Source organism: Delphinapterus leucas, chromosome 4 (genome assembly GCF_059928025.1).
Source record: "Delphinapterus leucas isolate spDelLeu-1000000601 "Yukka" chromosome 4, BTC_Dleu_Yukka2, whole genome shotgun sequence".
NCBI classification, from domain to species: Eukaryota; Metazoa; Chordata; class Mammalia; order Artiodactyla; family Monodontidae; genus Delphinapterus; species Delphinapterus leucas.
The window spans coordinates 8,004,537-8,024,826 of record NC_143132.1 but is presented as its reverse complement, the minus strand read 5'-3'; the positions used below and the strand labels follow the sequence as shown (position 1 = coordinate 8,024,826).

Here is a 20,290-nt window from a genome sequence, read left to right as displayed (position 1 = left end):
AGTGGCAGGGTACCTGTACTTTTTTTTGGTCACAGCTTACTCCTAGAAACTTTTCAGTCTCTGCCCACCAGTCTTAAAAAAGATATTTGTCAATGCGTTATGGGTTGTAACAGATAATATGCCTATGAGTTATTTCCCTCCTGTTTTCCTGTATTTTTTGCCATATACGAATACTCAGTGCCTAATTTTGTCTCAGTTTAGCCCAGATATAGTCCTGGAGAGGCCAGGTAACTTGGTGCTTGAGGTAGCAAAAATTGGGACAATATTTATTTAATCCACACAGCTCTGTCTTGAACCTTTTCTATGGTGCTCACTCAGGGTTGTGTTAGTTCTTTATGTAGTTTTATGAGAAATCACATCCTTCTGCCCCTTAAACCCACGTATCAGCTACTTCCACTTCCAACGTGCCGTTGGAGTCATATATTCCAAGACCCAGGTTTTCAGTCCTTCATGTTCTTTTTATCTTGCCTGAGGCTTTAGTGCAAAAATAACTTATCTGCTATTGGTTTTTACACTCTTTTATCTTGTCTCCTTAATTCTTTTGTTTTTTTTTTTGGTTAAGGGAATATAGAACGAACTGTTACATGCTATAATCAGAATTTCTCTGCTAGGCTGACTTTTCAGGAGAGTTACTTTTCCATTCCCCTAAAGTGAAATACTTTATACAAATTAATTTACTGCTTATGAGCTTTATTTCATGTTTAGTATGGTTGAGGCAGAAGAGTGGTGAGTCTAAAATCAGACTAAGTCACCTAGATTCTTGCAGGTTTGCAATTTTCTTCTAACCTTTTCAATGATCCCTAATGAGAGGCATCTTGGAGTGGTGGAAAGTAGTGAACTTTGGTGTGGGACCAGAGTTCTCAAGCTGTGCCCATAGGCCAGGCGGGTTATCTCTCTGACCCTTGATTTCCCCACTGTTGAAATAACAGTGCCTACGTGTACGGTGTGTGTCAACGTCTGTGAAGTGTCTCAGCTGATGGTGTACAGCAAATGGCTTTTTCCTTGCACTTTTACTCATAATTTCGATTTGATATCATCTTAATGCTTTTTGCCTTTTTACTTTTTTTTTTTTTTTTAAAGACTGTGACTATTTCCTAGGGATCCTGGGGGAAGTCATAAATGTTCTTGGTTTTTAGGATTTCTCTTGAAACCCCCAGTTAGTGAAAGGACTTTTTTCTGTGTATGCCATTTGATCATCTTATTGGGAATTAGAGTTATAGATTTTTTATTTTCCTTGTGTGTTAGGTATCAGAACATTTCCCCCATGACTCCTTTGGCTATTATAATTCTTGAAAATCTATTTCTAAAATTATTATCTGGAAAAAAGACATTTTCTTCTATCACTTCCTTGCTCTGTTAGTGTAAATGAGCAGAAGTTTATAAGGAAAGCTAATCACAGAGTATAATTTTAAGATAATCACATTGTAATTTGATCCATGGAATCAAATTTTAGGTCTTTCAAATTCGTTTTCATTTTTTTTTTTAACATCTTCATTGGAGTATAATTGCTTTACAATGGTGTGTTAGTTTCTGCTTTATAACAAAGTGAATCAGCTGTACATATACATATATCCCCATATCTCCTCCCTCTTGCGCCTCCCTTCCATGCTCCCTATCCCACCCCTCTAGGTGGTCACAAAGCACGGAGCTGATCTCCCTGTGCTATGCGGCTGCTTCCCACTAGCTATCTATTTTACATTTGGGAGTACATATAAGTCCATGCCACTCTCTCAACTTTGTTTTCATTTTTGTAGCTTGTTATTTTATTTTTTTGTAGCTTATTCTTAATTGGCATCTTCTGAACTATCAGAATTGTCCTTTTAAATCTCATTGTGCATTATATTTTATTTTTTCATGTGGGTTAAATTTTTAAAATTGTGAATATATGAGAATATATATTGATATAACACATAAAATTAAAAGGTCATAAAAAAACAACTGTATACTTGTACCCAGCTTAAGAAATAAAATAGTACCTACCAGTACTTCTGAAGCTTGTATCAGACTGAGTTTTTTCGCTGGCTGCTTATGATACTTCCTTACTACTTTAGTTATTTTGGAACTAGATATAGGGCTTCCCTGTTAGCGCAGTTGTTAAGAAACCGCCAGCCAATGCAGGGGACATGGGTTCAAGCCCAGGTCCGGGAAGATCCCACATGCTGTGGAGCAAATAGGCCCGAGCGCCACAAATACTGAGCCTGAGCTCTAGAACCTGCGAGCCACAACTACTGAGCCCGCGTGCTACAACTACTGAAGCCCGTGTGCTACAACTACTGAAGCCCGCACGCCTAGAGCCTGGGCTCCGCAATAAGAGAAGCCACCACAACGAGAAGCCCGCGCACCACAACGAAGAGTAGCCCCCGCTCGCTGCAACTAGAGAAAGCCCACGCACAGCAACAAAGACCCATCACAGTCAAAAATAAATAAATAAAATTATTAAAAAAAAAACAAAACTAGATACAGTTTTTAGTTTTGCCTCAGTACAAAACATTGTGTCATTAGAGAATACATTAGTACCTGCCATTTAGTTTATTAACTCTTCAGTTAATCTGGATTTGCCATATCATGCTAATGCATTCATTTCAATCATAGTTTTGCCACCCTAGTTTTTTTCAGATTTGTAGTAATTTTATAAATCTCAGCATGACAGTGCTTTTGATTAGGTGTCTCGATATCCTCCCACCCTCTCTCCCCTCCTCTCATCTCCCCCACCCCTCTTGAGAAAGAGAGACAGACACAAAGAGACCGAGTCTGATACCTTCCTGAGCATACCATGCACGTAAACTCAGCTTGTTGAAATTCTGTTATCCCTGCAGATGTGCTGTAGGTTAATTTTATGCAGTGATTTTCAGACAACTAAAAATTGGTTTGTAAGTTAACTTCAGAAACCACTTAAGCTCAGTTCCTAGATTGTTCATAGACCATTGTATTGCCTTGGGCAAAATGTGAGCTAACACATACTGTAAAAGATTTTGAGGACTATGAGAGGTTCCTATGGTAAGGATAGTAGATGCTTTTCGTTGGCATCTAATTTTGCTCCATAATTTGTGAATGGCTCCATTTGTGGGGGGAAAGATAAAAAATTCACTGTAGGTTTTTCTCAGAAACAAATAAAATATGACTGTCTGGATTTGTAAGCTTCTTTAGAAAGAAAATTGTATCTATAAATGCAAAGTACATTTGTTGTTCGCTGTTACCTACTTATTGTCATTAAAACTCACATCTATTTTTTGAAAAGTGACCAGCCTGAAGGATATATTGGAATAATCACTAGAATCTTTATTTAAAGTAATCTAAGGTCAAGACTTGAGTTTATCATTTCTCAGTATATGATGGTTTAGTTGCTGCATATGTCAGCAGCAGATTTTGTAACTTACAGAAATTCTTTACCCTTTGCTAAAGGCTGCTTTTCAAATGAGTGTGATTAAATGGTTGATTTTTTTTTCTAAAAGATGTCAGTTTTAGGGTGAGATCATTTTGATAATCCAGAGTCAGATGCATTACCCATTGTGCCACTGGCCGACTCATCTTTTCCTATTGAAACCATTGAAGTTGGCAGGGTATAGGTAGCATTGTGACATCTTACAGGTGAAGAATGTGATGTCAAGAGCCTGAAGGATTTGAAAATGTGCAGTTCATGGCAAGAGATTTAAAAATTCACATTTTCCTTTACCATAGTTTATCCTAGAATTGTAAAGACTGACCATTTATGAGGGAAAAATTATTAGAAAACTATGTCTTTGAAGTAAAAAATCTTGACTCTTGATGATTCAAATATTATTTTTGCAAATAAAACTATTTTGATGCACTACTTTAATGTTCATCCATTTATCTGTCCATATCCCCTTTCCCCCAAGTTGGGTACTAATTGGTCACATGCCTAGGGTTTTCCTTGATACCACAGCAGCACCTAAGCTGGAAAAGTGGTTCTTCAGGAATGGAATCTGGAATCCAGGGAATGATTTCAGACACAGGTAGTTCCTAATTTACAAGTAATTCATACATGTAAACCCCTTCCCTGAGCTGCTCTTTCAGTTGCTGCTATTTGGAGTACAGAATTTGAGCTTTTAAAGAACTTCTGGGGTTCAAAAGTAAGTAGAAGCAGAAATAAGTGAAAAGCAGAAATATTTGGTGGCAATAAATAGTCAAATCCATATTATGACCCACTTGCATAAAAATGTTTTTCCTCAAACTATCTCAGTAGTTTTTAACATTATTTTGCAACACTGTTAGAATTCTATCATTTAGGGGTTTATTTGGGCTAACTAGCTAGCATCCTTGTTGAAAACTGCAAATATTAAAGTGAATTATTTCAGCCCTGCTGATTTCTTCCTATCACATACCTGAAGTGAACTACACTGAGGCAGTAGGAGCTTTGGGTGGTAATTTAGGAACATACTTAGGGGAAAGCGTTGTTATTAGCAGGATGATTGGAATGTCATAATATAAAATTTAGGGAATTACAGGCATCAGGAGTTGAGAGAGTGCTAACAAAGGAAAACAACCTATTTCAGAATTTGTCTGGATAAAGAGAGGATCTAGAATTGGTTAAGTTTCTATGTTTCTTCTGCAGGGTCCCCAGTGCCCATGGCTGGTGTAATTATCTTTTGGGTTCAATAGATGTCTTTTGGCTAGTCTGGGAACTTGGCCAACATAAGCAACATTGTTTCATTAGGAATAATACTTCCACAGCATCAATTTGAAAAATAGATTTTTAGACCAGACTCATTTATAAGTTAGGTTTCAGCCTGTGCTTGTCTTTGTCTTGTCTGTCATCACGTGCTCTCAGTTGACAATAGCTACCAGGTTGCTTTTCTTTCCCATCAGTCATGGAATTTGCTGGCCAATCATAAAATAGCAGTGGAAGTAATAAGTAGGAAGTAAAGTGAAAGAATTACAATAAGTACAAGAAGCCACTCCTAGAGCAAAAGAGGGCTTGTGGGCTTAGGGGAACAGTTGGTGAGCAGTGTCTCAGAACTTAATTTACCAGTAACATTGGTAGATTGACGTGATCGTTCCTATAGAGTAAGTTTCATTACCTCTGATAGTAAGCCATGGTGAAAAGTGAATTCACATTTACTGATTTGTGAATTGATGTAGATTACAAAATGTAGATGTTTTTTATTCAGATAAAATTACATAGAATAGTGTAATATTGACGGTTTATTTCATCCCTAGATATGTGTGAAATTTTTGTTGGTAGTAGTCAGATTTTAAAACTGTTTTTCTCCCTGACAATTAAATATTTTATATTTTATATATAATTGCTTTTCATTGATGAAAATTATTTTCAAGTAAGCTTAAATAAATGTGAGGAAATGAATTTGCAGTAATTTTATCTCTATGTTTTGGGGATTGTATTTACATTAGATGTTCCTCAATTAGGGGTAATTGTCTTGCATCCTTATCTCTTATCATAATCTGTTTTTCTTCACACAGTGTTATAGTTTTGCTGCTGGACTCTTCCCTCCCTTCCCCCACCCCATCAGGATGATATGAGACTTGAAAGAAGACGATGCATACAGGTGACTCAAGTTTTGAAATACAGTAAAACTGTGGCTGTCTGAGAGAATGTGGGAACTGGTGGTATATTTTGAATGCGGGAGCTTTCTGATAAACAGCATTAGTGGGGAGAATTATTTAGATCAATAAATGCAAAGATAGTTGGGATATTTATTAAACTTGACTTTGGGAATCAAGTTTGATAATCAGTGACATATAGTGTTATTAATACAAATACAGCATAGTGATTGCTAGTACTTGACCTTTTCAAAAGGGGTGTTGGCTAATACTTTGGCGAGAATTGAAGTATTTCTGTTAAAAATAAGTAAAATATTCACCTTTATGGTTGAATGCATGTTCCCCCAGATCCCTGTTAGAAGAGAGCAAATTTTTTAAAGGCATAGGGAGTAGATGTTAGTAGTGTGTCTTAAGTCTCTGATAATTCAGTTAAGGATATTATTACCCATATGTATGATTCCTTAAAAAATATGGTCTGGGATTTTGTTTTTTCTTTCCTGCCTCTCCATCATTTCCTTCATTCCTCTCTTTCTCCTTTCTTTCTTTCTTTTCTCCTTCCCTTTTATCCTTTTGTCATTTGTATTTATACAAGAGAAGCAGTATAGAAGGCATTTTTGAAAGAATATTTTTGATTGCTTTATAATTAATTGAGGTGATCTTATACACAGAAAAATGGAGGCTTGTTCCATCTGTGGCTGTGTTTGAGCTCTTGAAAATGTAGTGTAGCTAATGGATGAAGTGTTAACTAACTTTTAAACTTGAATGTTCTTAAATCAGGCCGATTAGGAGGTATTTTGTTGAACCAAGTGGCTTATATTTGCAGGCCTGGTCAGAGATAGTCTTATTTGATTTATAAACTGTTTAAAAGAGTGATCTTTAACTGGAAAAGAAGTAACCACATAAATCTTGGATAGATGCTTAATTACATTATTGGTGAAGGTGTTAAGGATTTTGTGATTGCTTTTTAGTTGGGTGATCTTTGTTTTCTAAAAAGAAAAAAAATTACCATTTTTTGACTTCAGCTCAGGATTTTAAAAAATAATGTCTCAGGTGTGCCATTTTGTATGAAGAAATGTGCTTGAATATATATTAAATTTAATTATAGATCAAATCATACTTTACATTCATGAGGGACTCAAAGAATCTGATGATAATTCTTTTTTGAGTAAAAGGTGTTTGAGTAATTATCTCTGTAATCTGTCTCTCGGGTACACATGTGTATTTGCCTGTACGTATTAGAGGTACACCATGTACACATTCTGGCTGAGTGGCTGACAAAAGCAACATGATGCTGAGGCTGAATGTCAGTGTCATAGAGGAATAAATAGGAATACTTACAGAAAAAATTATAGAATTTTATGAAAATTTTGTTGTCAGATTTTATACGTTTGACCTTTTGGTGCAGGAACAGTTGCTCAGCACTGTCAGCTCCCGGATTGCTCCTTGGGCACTATACTGCACATTGGCTATACCAAGTAGATGCTCACTTTCGCCTGAGGTCAGTAGAGGAACAAAGTATTTTGGGGGTATCTCATAGATTTATCCATGAATATTAATGATTTTGGAGATTTTCCCTTAAGAAATTTTGAGGTGGCAAAGTTGCTATTTTATTTCTAGTTTACCTTCATAAGATATGAAGAGTTTCTAAATAACTCTTTTTCTTGAAAGGCTTGTGGATGAAATGAAATATCTAAAGAGTAAATCCAGTTTTTAAAGGTTATCTAGTTAATTTTATGACTGCTAGAACACACAAAAAAATTACAAATACTAGATTTATGATATAATCTAGTCTCTTACTCAGCCTCATAGTCTTTAAAAAGTACCAACATTTACTGGCTTATAAAGGAAAAAACTCAAGAAGAAAGATCTGACTCTCTCTAATATACATATTAGCTGTTGGCGTATTTCCCTTTCAACAGTTTGAAAGTTAATAATTGTTTTTGAATGTAAAATTAACAGCTTTCACAATCATCATTAATTAATGAAGTTTGCTCTTGTTTTACTGTGCACACATTTATTCTTCAACGGATAGAATTTTAACACATAAAAGCTCGTAAGGAGTTTTTTCATTGAAAGTTATTTCTAGAATGCTTTTGCCTACTTGAAAGTGAATATTGTTTCCCCTGGCATTCATGGTCCTGACTTTATGTTGGTTAGCTGTGATGATACCTTACTCTCTCATACCATTTCATTTTAGGTGCAGGTTCAGGGATGCTAGAAAGGACATTGAAGTATGCTTTGACTGACTGTCTTTCAAAAGCCACAGCTTAATAATCGATTTTTACTGAACAGCAAACCAAAGTTAAACTTCAATATATCTCTGGTACGTGTGTATATAGGTGTTCCTGTATTTACTTAATTTGAGGGTATTTTTGCATATTTTAAAATATAGTTAGAATGTAAATTAGGTAAAATTAGATTATTTTTTGATTTTTGGAAAAAAAATCATTTATGACCAAACATTTTATTTGGCTAACATTTGCTTTGTACCAGGTACTGTAATAGTGTTCTGCTCGTAAGGATCCCTGTACTTAGAATCAAGGAGCACATAGGAGCACATTTCAATTGGAAGAGGGGGCAGATATATAACAAATTTTGCAGTGGATGTTTATGATAAATCTTAAACACTTGTCTGTTGAATTCAAGCCATCTAGAGTAAAAACAGAAAGCACTCTCTGGTTAATAGCATTTGCAGTAATGGCTTCACCTGATACCTTCATGCCGATGTTGTCAAAATCTACCTTTGTGTCCCACTCTTCTCTTCTGAGCTCCAGACTCATGTAACTGCCTCCTACATGTCTCTCCTGCACACACTCCCTCCTCTCCTGTTTATCCCTGTTAGCGATGAGTGACACCGTTCTTCCCAAGCACACTGTCATCTTGGGAACCTAGGAGCTACTTTTTACCGCTTTGAATTAAGTGATAACCAAATTCAGTTTATTTAGAATGTAGAAATCACTTAGGAGATTAAATTTGGAAAATGCACTGCCTCAGAGATCACTGTGGACATTAACATAAAGGCATTTGCATTTTTCCAGTTTATTTGATAAAAGGACCTCACCTTCCTTTTATTTCTTATTTATACCTGTTAACATCCAAGGGAACATTAATGGGAAAAGCTGTTGGATACAGCAGTTGATACTGTTCTTTATTTGTTGGGCTTCTTTAACAACTGAAATTGTTTTGTAACAATAGTGATAGGCTAGTTGTTTTAAAACTTGAAATAGTTCTAGAACATACAGAACTGAAACTCTTTGAGGATGAATAACATTGGAAATTTGTTTATTTATTTTGAAAATCAATTCTTTTTTTATATAAATTTATTTATTTATTTTTGGCTGTGTTGGGTTTTTGTTGCTGCGCGCGGGGTTTCTCTAGTTGCGGTGAGCGGGGGCTACTCTTCGTTGCGGTGTGTGGGCTTCTCATTGCGGTGGCTTCTCTTGTTGCAGAGCGCGGGCTCTAGGTGCGTGGGCTTCAGCAGTTGTGGCACGTGGGCTCAGTAGTTTTGGCTCGTGGGCTGTAGAATGCAGTCTCAGTAGTCGTGGGCTTAGTTGCTCCACAGCATGTGGGATCTTCCCGGACCAGGGCTCGAACCCATGTGCCCTGCATTGGCAGGTGGATTCTTAACAACTGCGCCACCAGGGAAGTCCCGGAAATTTATTTTAAATTCCGCTCATTTGTTCATATTGTCTGCCATATTTCTATGAATTTAAGTGCTTAAAACCATTTGATATGGCAGAGTTTTAATTCTAGATTAAAATGTGGGTTTTGTAGGGCAAAGTTTATATACCTCAGTGGTCACAAGAGTATGGCATACTATTACAGAACAATTAGAAATCAGATCTGTATATTTAAATAAAACCAACTTCTGTAATTCCATTCATGTACAGGGTGCACTGGGGGAAATAAAAGGATATGTACATTTTGATATTTGGGAGTGTATTGCCCATTTCCTTCCTTTTGGACTTGTTCTTCATGTGGTCCTGCGTATCTGGTCTTTTTCTGTAAGTGTTTTCCCTCCTTTAGCTGTCATTCATTTCTTAACCCTGAGCGGTCTGATTTTGTGCTTAGTAATTCAATGAATTGATGGGTTTTGGTGAATGGTAAATCTAGTGGATTTATTTTTGCTCTCAGATTTTAATTTTTTTCTCCCAAGAAAAAATTGATAAATACTTGTATTTACCAAGTAATACAGCATCAGTGAAAAAATTTGGAAATTTATGAGAATATTGGTAAGTGGAAGGAAACATACCCAGAGTTCTACTGCCCATTGCACTATGGCACTTCCCCTTCTAGTATTTTGTTTGCAATGCCATTTCTGATTAATTAATATCATCTGAATATCTGTTCAGGTTGGTGTGCTTGGGTAGAATCTATTTTTATGTTGTTTATATTTTCTCTTTTATTGCCTAGCATTATGTTGTGAACATTTCCCTGTGTCATCAGAAACTTACTAACTATAGTGATCTGCTGTTCCTTTGAACTTGGAGCAAATTCAGAGCATTCAGAACTATAACTTTTTGCAGGTGAATTATTTTAGAAATTTATTTTAAAGTATGCTGAGTTGAAACCATTTCTTTGTATGCTCATTTCCTAGTTAAGTTAGGTTTCTCTCTTATTAGACTTTTTTTTTATTTTTCCTTTTCACTTTTTTTTAAAGTACTGACATCTGTGCATGAGTGTTGGGTTGTATGTTAAATTATTTCCTTGTAATTTATTCCTATGAGCGTAAGTATTAGGTCATAGGGCTTGGAAAATTTTAAGGCCCTTCATACAGGCTTTTAGAATGGTGTTTGGTAATATGTACCAGTTTATACTCACTAGCATTAGATGAATGTTGGTCTTTTAATATACATTTGTGAGCATTGAGTATTATAATTAAAAACAAGTTTCTAATTCAGCTGGCAAAAAGAAGAATCTCCTGTTTTAGAAAATATAAAAGTGATAGTGTGTACTCAATGGAGGAAAAAGTTCAGTTGCTTCAGAAATGTATAAAGTGACAAAACTAATATAGTTCAGTAAATATTCTCCTCCCAGGATTCTTTCTAGCAAACGGTTGTATTTAATGCTTTTATGGCATTTGCACATGTTTGCTTACGAGTTTTTTTGGTCCCAGCTAGTCTGATTCTCAAAGTCAGAGGACCATGGCTTATCCTGTTTGTGTTTGCTGTGTGTGTCTCGCAGGGCTCCTGTGACATAGAAAGTGCTCAACGAACACTTAGAAAAAAACCACTTTTTGTCATTCTACTAATGCCTAAAAGTATTTTACTCTGAATGTCTGCTTTAATAAATTTCTTCAAACGGTTTTAAGAGTTCTGCATTATTTTCCATTTCCTTATCCTTTTATGTTTCATATTTTATTAAGTTTCTGATTTCCAAGTGAAAGCAATTAATAATGATTATATCATATATGTATCTCATAAGAAAACATACGATATTTGTAGAGAAGATGATGGGAAACCTGAGGTTAGCCATGTTGTAAAGTTGAATTTCTTAGACCCTAGTGCCTTTATTCAAGACCTAGGCGAAAGCAAATAGATTCATATTCATTATTTTAGATTTTAGGGACTTACTAAATGTACCTCCAAAAGAACGTTTTGAGTTCTGGGAAGATGACAGCAGGGCATAGTTTTTTGAATCTTTGTAGTTTTCCCTAAAAACAGAGTAACCAGCACAGCAAAACCAAAAATTCATGGACACTTTCTATAAGACTAGGTGAACAGTATCACTATAAACCCTAATAGAAGTAGGTGGGGACAAATCTCCAATAGCTACAAGACCTGCATGGTGTCAGCATTTGTACAGACAGATGCAGAAGGGAGCAGCAGGAATCTGATGGACCTGAGAACAGGAGAACCCCAGGCTAGCTAACAAAAAGTCCCTGGAAAGTGTGGCAAGCAAGTTGGAGAACAGAAGCTAGAATTAAGAGATGTTTTTGAGTTCTCAGAATACCAGGGGCCCACAGTGAATTCTGTGGGTTAGATCCATCTGGTCCCTATGAATTTTCAAAACTTACCAGTTGAAGTTCCCTTGCTGGTCAAAGTCCTGCACTAAGGAGACGCTGCTGGTAATAGAATCCAAATTAAGGAGGATGAAGACAGTGGGGAAAAGGGAAAAAAGGACATATAAAGTTGGGGGAAGGTGAAAGTACAGGAGACCTCATTCATGAAACTGTATTTCAGTGTCCTTCATTTCCTCTTCATGAAAACAGCAAAGGACTCTTATTGAAACCGGAAAAGCTACTCCAGTTTCCTAAAAGTTTTTTATTTTACATGAAATAGAGCAACTGACTAGGATCACAGTCAAATTCCCCACAGAGCTTTTGTAAGAAGAAAGGAATAAGGAGAGAATAATATTTCTGCAGACAGTGAAAACATATTACTAGAAAGAAATGTTAATGAAACAAATGAAAAATATAATCTAATGTTTCTAAATGAACTCAGAGAAATTTAGGAAATGGTACAAATATGGAAGAGCAACATAAATCTGAATAAGGAAATCTTAGAAATGTGGTGATAACTAAGGAAAGAGAAATAAAAGAAAAAATCATTTAAAAAATGAAGTCTAAACTAGAAGGTACACAAGAGTGAAAAAACAGTAGAAAATTTCTTTGGAGAAACAAGATAAATAGAAGAAAAAAATTTTTGATAAAAAAGAATTAAAGAAGAATAAAGAATCATTCTAGAGAAAGTGACATTTACTAAAGAGAGGCAAGAAGTTTCAACATACAAATAATAAGAGTCTCTGAAGAGGAACCAAAGCAATGAAACAATAAGTTTTAATAATAATAACTCAAGTAAATTTCCTGAAATTAAAAAAAAGTGTTGCCACTACATTTGAAAAGGGTATGTTGTATACTTGGATAAATCGATACAGAAACAACCAACATGTAGACATATTCTTTAAACATTATTGAAAATTCTTCGGGGTATCTAGGTAAAGACCCAGTTCTTTAAAGGAAGAATATTAGATCATTTGATTTTGATAGCAATGCTTTATTCTGGAAGCAATGGAGTAGCATCTCATATTCACAAGGAAAGGAGATAAGAGCCACGAGTTTTATACCTAGCTGAATTGACTGAAGTATAAAGACAGCAGAGAAAATATTATGAACGTGAGTATGAATTTGGAGGCTGCTCTTTCTTTGAGCACTTCTTAAGGAATCTACCAGAGACTAAACTTTGGCACCCAGAGAGATTGCAGGGACGTTGATATAAGGGGAGCTTTAAATAGGTACTTGTGGAACTTAAAGGATGCTTATGAGTGAGTGTAATATGTAATGGCTAGATTCTCTGCAATGAAGATACAGTACAAACAACAACAAAAAAAGGTAAAGTTTCTGATTGCTTCATTGTTACTAATGGGAAATAAAAGAATATTACCTCAAGTTGGAGAAGAGGGAGGGGAGGGGGGAAAAGTTACTAATTAAGTTTCAGTGGTATTCTAAGTAGGGGAAACAGTAGGTCATACTCTTTCACCCCTAGACACATAGTGAAAAGAAAGGAAAATAGAAGGGATTTGGGTAACCATGAGAACAAAATACAGAGTTCCAAATCTCACTTTCTTCATATGGGGAATAGGAGGCATAATAATGGTAATAAAACCTCACAATGTAGTGCCGAGCACATGCCTGATAGATGTGCTCTATTTTAATTATTATTATTCTCTCTCCTCTCAGTTGTTATTACCATACTATTTATGAATATTTAGGTTTTGCATTTTCTTAAATTTCCCCCTTATTTGAGAATTTGGCCTGTCTTCTCAAATTACATGTTTAATGTCTCAAATTTTATCAGACTTACAGTTAATTCAAATTCATCTCATTTACATAATTTAAAATTTGTGTTGAAGGACTGTTTTATTTATTAGGCATTGGAATTAATGCTGATTTTTTTCCTACTTATTGGAATTATTCAGAAAGGATTTATTTGCAGGAGCAGGGTAGATAGGGAAAAAATGTAATAGGGGTAAAGGGTTTTTTCTGGGAACCAAGTTACCTGAAAAGCTAATAACATTTTGTTTTTTCATAGTGATAATACTTGACATGATTATCTAACATCCATTTTTACATGAATCTAGTAGAAAAAGATTTTGTTACAACGAAAATTTATTGTCGAAAGAGATCTGAAATACTTTAGTTTTCCCTCTTCCCCATTCAATAAAACACAAAATGTAGTTTTTTTCTCTCTTTGAGGGCAAGGACTTTTTTCCTATCCCTCACCTTTTATAGAAGTAAAGTATGTGTGTATTTGTGTGTGTAAATATTCTCTGACACAAATTACATATCATAAGATTCATCTTAGGAGTAAGTTTGAGCTTTGAGTGAATTTATACAGTTGTGCAGCTATTACCACCACAGTCCAGTTTGTGTGTGTGTGTGTATATATATATATATATATATATATATATATATATAATTCATTAATTTTTTAATTTTTGGCTGCATTGGGTCTTTGTTGCTGCGTGCGGGCTTTTCTCTGGTTGCGGCAAGCAGGGGCTACTCTTTGTTTTGGTGCATGGGCTTCTCATTGCGGTGGCTTCTCTTGTTGCGGAGTACGGGCTCTAGGCACGCCGGCTTCAGTAGTTGTGGCACGCGAGCTTAGTTGCTCTGTGGCACGTGGGACCTTCCCGGACCGGGGCTCGAACCTGTGTCCCCTGTGTTGGCAGGCAGATTCTTAACTACTGAGCTACCAGGGGAGCCCAAGTTTATATATTTTTAATTAAAAATAATTCAAGTTCAAATAGAACTTCTGTAAAGAAGAAAACAAAAATCAGCAGTAATCCAAATAATCAGAATATCACTGTATTTTTTTAGTTGATATATTTTTGCCTGTTATACCTTATGTACATGTGGCTCCTTCAAACAGTATTGAAGAAACAAAATGGGGTCACATTTTACTGACTTTTTTTAGTCTTCTTTTAAAATTTAAACATTTCTCCATCAATATTCTTTTATAGCATCATTTTTAATGAGTAATTAGTATTTTACAAATCAGATAACTATTCCCCATTGTTGCTAATTAGTTCATGTTTAAGTGAATGTTACTGTGGTAGTCCTTGTGTTCATGTTTGATTTATTGCCTTAGGTCCAGTTCCTAGAACTTGCATTTATTGAGTTAAAGGATATGTACTTTAAAAAAAAAATTTTGTTTATTTTTGGCTGTGTTGGGTGTTCATTGCTGGTGCGCCAGCTATCTCTAGTTGCGGTGAGCAGGGGCTCATTGCGGTGCGTGGGCTTCTCATTGCGGTGGCTTCTCTTGTGGAGCATGGGCTCTAGGCGTGCGGGCTTCAGTAGTTGCAGCACGTGGGCTCAGTAGTTGTGGCTCGCCGGCTCTAGAGTGCAGGCTCAGTAGTGACACAAGGGCTTAGTTGCTCCGCGGCATGTGGGATCTTCCCAGACCAGGGCTCAAACCCATGTCCCCTGCATTGGCAGTCAGATTCTTAACCACTGCGCCACCAGGGAAGCCCCAAGGATGTGTTCATTTTTAAGATACATATTTTCAAATGTCCTTTTAAGGGACAGTTTATGCTTTCCCCAGCTACACAGCAGAATTTTACCACATTCTAGAATTCTGAGTATTTAAAAATATTCCAATTTAATAGACAAAACATCGCTTAATATTTTAATTTGCATTTATTTGAATATAGTGAGATTGAATATGTCTTTATATGTTCTGTGAATTTCCTTTTAATATTTTTTGCTGATATTTCTCTTGAGTATTTTTTTTTTAAATTTCATTTTCTAAGAGTTCCTCACTGACTCTGATGATATATATGCCAGGAGCCATTCTAGATGATTTACATTTATTAACTCATTTTTTCTTGATGATAACTCTCAGATAGGTATGATGATTAACCCAGCCAGAAGTTAGGTAGCCTGCCCCAGGTCACACAGTTAGTCAGGGATGGAGCTTGGATGCAAACCCAGGAGCTTGACTCCCAACTCTTAACCAGTATATTTCTGCTTTGTTACTTACTTCTCATAATTTTGCAGTTCATATTTGTGTTTTAATTTAATTCATGGTATTATTTTATACAGGAGCTCTAAGTTTTTATATGGAGGGACTAGGTCTTATTTATTAGTGTGAATGCCTGGAACATAATCGATTCTCAAATATTTGTTGAACAAATGAGAATAAACCCATTAACAATCTGTTGGTGGTGGTGACCTTTTATTTTGTGTATTGTATATCCTCTTTTACAGGGATTCCCAAGGGCTTCATAAATAATTTACTCTTTGGTTTTGATAAGATACAATAAGCTTATCTGTATTAGCTTTTCTGGAAAGTCTGTGGAAGTAATTACTGCTTTAAAAAGGAACATGTGTTCTTACACAAGCAAATATGAGTGGTGAAGAATGTATGTTATCGACAGGGATTTGAATTGTAGATTCAAGTGAAATGAAATATTTGTTTTGAGTGTAGGAATAATTTGATGGAGTTTGGTTTTTGTAGTTTTAGAAAATGGATAGACTTGGCCATTATTTAAAAGGCTTTTTGAATAAATTTTGGTTTATTTTGAGCAGTAAAATCCTTTAAAAGGAAAACCCAAAGTAAAAAAGCTGATGTAAAAAGTTAATGCTAAAGGTTTTGACAGTGTAGATCAGCTACTCCAAAGGTATAATTTAAGATTGCACTTCTTTTCTCCCTTTTCGTTTCACATCAGGCTACTATTTACTGGTCCCTCTTTAGTTTGGTTGAGGCCTGGGGTGTCCTTTAAACACTAGTCTTATTAAAAAGTGTAGAGGTCCATATTATTAAATGGATCTATGTTAGAGATTAGAGAGATGCACATATAAGTTTACTTCCATTTTTACACACTGTCCACAAAATATACATGGGATCAGGTACTCAAAAAGCAGACACTTGAAAATGTAAATATTTATCTTGTTAATAGAAACCTAGGTCTGCTTTGTATAAAGTTATAAAAGCTAAAAAAAATTTGTTGAATGCTTGCCTTTTCTATAACCTCCTGGTTACAACCAACCTTTTTTTCCCCTACTAGTAGTAGTATCTTTTAGCCCATGCTTAACTGACATGTTAAAATCATATTTGTACTTTTCTTCTATATTAAGCATTAATTACTCATTAATTACTAAATTTATGGGCTTATGTTAATATACCTTAATCAATTCTGGAAGTAAAAAATGAAATATCAGTTTTCCTTTTCCTCATTCTCACTCCTTAGTGGTAAAATGCCTTTTAATCTTCAGTTTTTAAATTCTTCCTTTGGTTACTTACATCACTTTAAATAGAGTAATAGACCTATTTTATTATTTAAGAAACTAATGGCTGTCGTCCCAGAAAGAGGAAATCAAATAGCTCTCTATGCTACCTTTCTTTCTGCCAATTTCTATTACTATTTTAAAGTTTTTCTGTTATTATTAAAATTTTATAAAATTGATTTAAACCTCTCTTTCTTGACCTGTCAGTTTTAGACAGCTTCTCTTGTTTTCCCAAGATATAAAATGAGGGCTTTAGTACCCTTTCTTTTTACCTCACAGACAATGACTTTTACATTGTATATAAGAATATACACTTAGATATCTTTCTTTAACTGCAGTTCCATGATTTTGTCTTGAGATTCTGTTGAAAATTAAAAACAGAAAAAGCTATACTGGAAATACCACATAGTGTATTAGAACCTATAGAGAGGGAGATGTAATAGGATGTCACTGAGCCCCTTCCACTCACAGAAGAAATGTTAACAAAGATTGGAGGTGTAGTGCGATGTCATGATGATTTTTAAAAATGATTTAATTGTATGATGTGCATTCAGTTTTCACTAGGAAAAAATTTTTAAAAAATCTCAGATGCAGAGTAATTGTAATTTTTATTTTAATAAAAAATATTTGTAACCCCTATTGCCCAACTCAAGAACCTGAACTCCCTCTGCCATTATCTTTTCTCCCAAGTGGCAGGACGAGTGCAGATTTGGTGTTTGTGGTGAGACACTGGACGGATGACCTCAGTTCAGTGGCTGTGAATTGGGGTCCTGGCAAGAGGTTTCTCATACTTTCATTTCCAGGGTGGGGGACCACAGTGAGCAGTACGGAGTTGTGCTGCTCCTGTCTAGCCCTTCCTAGGCAGGTGGCTTAGTGTCTTCTGGGGCATTTCTTTGGCCTCAGCCTGGGGGTGACTGTTCATCTGTGTTTGAGTGTCTGAGTTTCAGTGTGTTGACTGTGTGGTAGACACTTCTTGGAGCTGTTGGGACAGGCTGACCACGCAGCAGGTAGTTGTCTGGTAATGAAGCCCACTTCTGCCCATCCTTCTCCTCCAGTTTTCCTTTTCCACTCAGAATGGCACCTGCCACTTTTGCTGTGGTTCTTGGTGTCAGCTTTCAGCTCTGGGTCTTTCTGATACTCTTTGGATATTGGTATGATCCTGTTGGCCTTTTATCTTGAAGAAGTCTGTCAGAACCTTTGGCTCACTGGTATTTCTCCATCCCATGCTTTAATGAATTGATTTTATTTTTGTGACTCTTGACTGCTGTGTTGGTGGATATCATGGAGGATATGAACCGGTATGCTTATTAGTCTGTCTAGTGCTGTAGATTTTCTTTTTAAAAGCACCTTCCACCCTCAGTTTAGGAAACTGAGCTTCTGGGTGTGGCGTCGGTTCCTTCTCTTGCTGGTAGTCTTCAAGGATTTTTCAAGCATTACTCCAATTCTGGCTGTCCTTGGTTCTCTATTTACTAGTGAGTTCTGGTAGTAAATATTAAGAACTAGGTGGCATTCGTGGTCTCAGTAAAACTTTCCTTCTACTACCCACCTGTAGTGTAGCACTTAAAAGTTGCCCATGTGAGAAATAGCTCTCTTGAGAGTCAATACCTGTACTTCAGTTTCTGCCTTTGTGACTTTTGGTTTGGGTTCTGTTTGGAAGCACTGTTTTCTTTGTCCATGTTTTGTCCATTACCTCCACGTGGCCTCTCCTTGTTACCTAGATTTCAGCTGCTTGGGAGGATGTCTGCTTATCTCAGGTGCTTCGAACACAACCATCTTGAAAGTGAAATTTTCATACTGTTCATTTTTAAAGTCAAACTGAATATAACCCCTAAATGTATTAAGTCTGTCCACCTGTTTTCATATGACATGGGAATTGATAAGAAAATACTTAATGTAGTTTGTATAGGTGAAGATGGTTAAGAAAGAGGAAACTTACTATATTTTATTGTCTTGATAAGCACAATACAAAGAAAGATTTTAACCCCAAAGTTAATTTGCAAGAATCTTTTTTTGTTGTTGTTTGTTTTGGCAGTGTGCATTGATTATGATAACATTTAGCTAAATAAAGGCTTGATCAGCTTTTTATATTTCCATGATACCTGATGAGGGAGTAAAAGTATATTTAATATACAACAGTGAGTATTCGTAATGTTTTGGCGCCTTTTTTGGTTTGGGAGGGGAAGGAGGATGAAGATGGGGCCATTTCCCAAATGTGAATTAGTTGATCCACAAGAGTAGAGAATAGTCCAAGATTTAAAAATTTATGTCTATAATCCAGATTTAAATAACAGTTTACCTTCTTTTTTTTTTTTTTTTTCCTGTACGCGGGCCTCTCCTGTCGCGGAGCACAGGCTCCGGACGCGCAGGCTCAGCGGCCATGGCTCACGAGCCTAGCCACTCCGCGGCATGTGGGATCTTCCCGGACCGGGGCACGAACCCGTGTCCCCTGCATCGGCAGGCGGACTCTCAACCACTGCGCCACCAGGGAAGCCCTACCTTCTATTTTTACAAGCAGACTCATGAGAAGGAGGGGAAAAAAGCATCAGGATTGCTCTTAAGTTGGAGAGAATCTACTGGACTTAATTTTTTTTTTTTTTTTTTGCGGTACGCGGGCCTCTCACTGTTGTGGTCTCTCCCGTTGCAGAGCACAGGCTCCGGACCCGCAGGCTCAGCGGCCATGGCTCATGGGCCTAGCCGCTCTGCGGCATGTGGGATCTTCCCGGACCGGGGCATGAACCCGTGTCCCCTGCATCGGCAGGTGGACTCTCAACCACTGCGCCACCAGGGAAGCCCTGGACTTAATCTTTTGTAAAGGATGTCCAGCTAAACAATCTGGTGGCAGCCTCACTTTATAGAATGAGGCATTACAAACTTGACCAAAGTAGTTGCTCAAAAATTTTTGAATATTTTTCCAGATTAGATGGCTTCAAATTAAAAAAGGAAAACACTTGCCATTTTTCAAAACTATAAAGCTACATTGTATTTCTCCCTAAAATGCAAAATTGTTGGTATGGTGTGATTTGTCATTTGAGATAATCTTGGATGATTTGTTAATGTGGCATAATAATGGTCTCTTACACATTGAGAGGATATATGTCTTGAACATCATTAATTGCAGATGAGAAGTTACTAGTTATATATTCTAAATATGTTTCTTCTTAGAATATAGGGGAGAAAACATAACTGGAATACTATATTTTTAAAAAGTTAATGATTAATTGTATACTTAGAAAACTTACCATTTTCTTTACTAGGAATTCTAAAATACATATTTTATATAATGAAGATTCTAATTTAGTGAGTTAACTAATTTTAAACATTTTAAATGTTTAATTTCTGATTCTAAAAGTAGTCATTGATGTTTTCCTAAACTCCACAATTTAAGTAACTTTTAAAAGAACTGCTGATAACTAAACAACATTTAAATTCAGGATGTTTTATCCTAGAGCATCTGTCACCAGGCAGATGATATTTCCTTGTGTCTCTAGGCCCCAAAGGAAAATAAGAATCCAAGGTTTTAATTTTTTTTTCTTCTACAAGGATGGG

General features: G+C 36.1%; 1 protein-coding gene across 15 annotated transcripts in view; it reads left to right on the top strand.

Moving 5' to 3' along the window:
* Nucleotides 1-20,290, top strand: part of DYRK1A (dual specificity tyrosine phosphorylation regulated kinase 1A) — a 144,732-nt gene that overhangs the window by 46,274 nt on the left and 78,168 nt on the right. For 10 of the 15 annotated variants that reach the window (XM_089910254.1, XM_089910256.1, XM_089910259.1 and 7 more), the window contains one exon: nt 5,440-5,525. The exons of 1 other annotated variant lie outside the window; for it this stretch is intronic. In XM_089910254.1, coding sequence (XP_089766380.1) covers nt 5,496-5,525 — 30 coding nt within the window. In that variant the 5' untranslated portion in view covers nt 5,440-5,495. Of the gene's footprint in view, nt 1-5,438; nt 5,526-6,925; nt 7,019-7,717; nt 7,844-20,290 lie in introns of those variants that run through there. 4 more of the 15 variants (XM_022552905.3, XM_022552899.3, XM_089910258.1 and 1 more) reach the window with 3 other exon arrangements.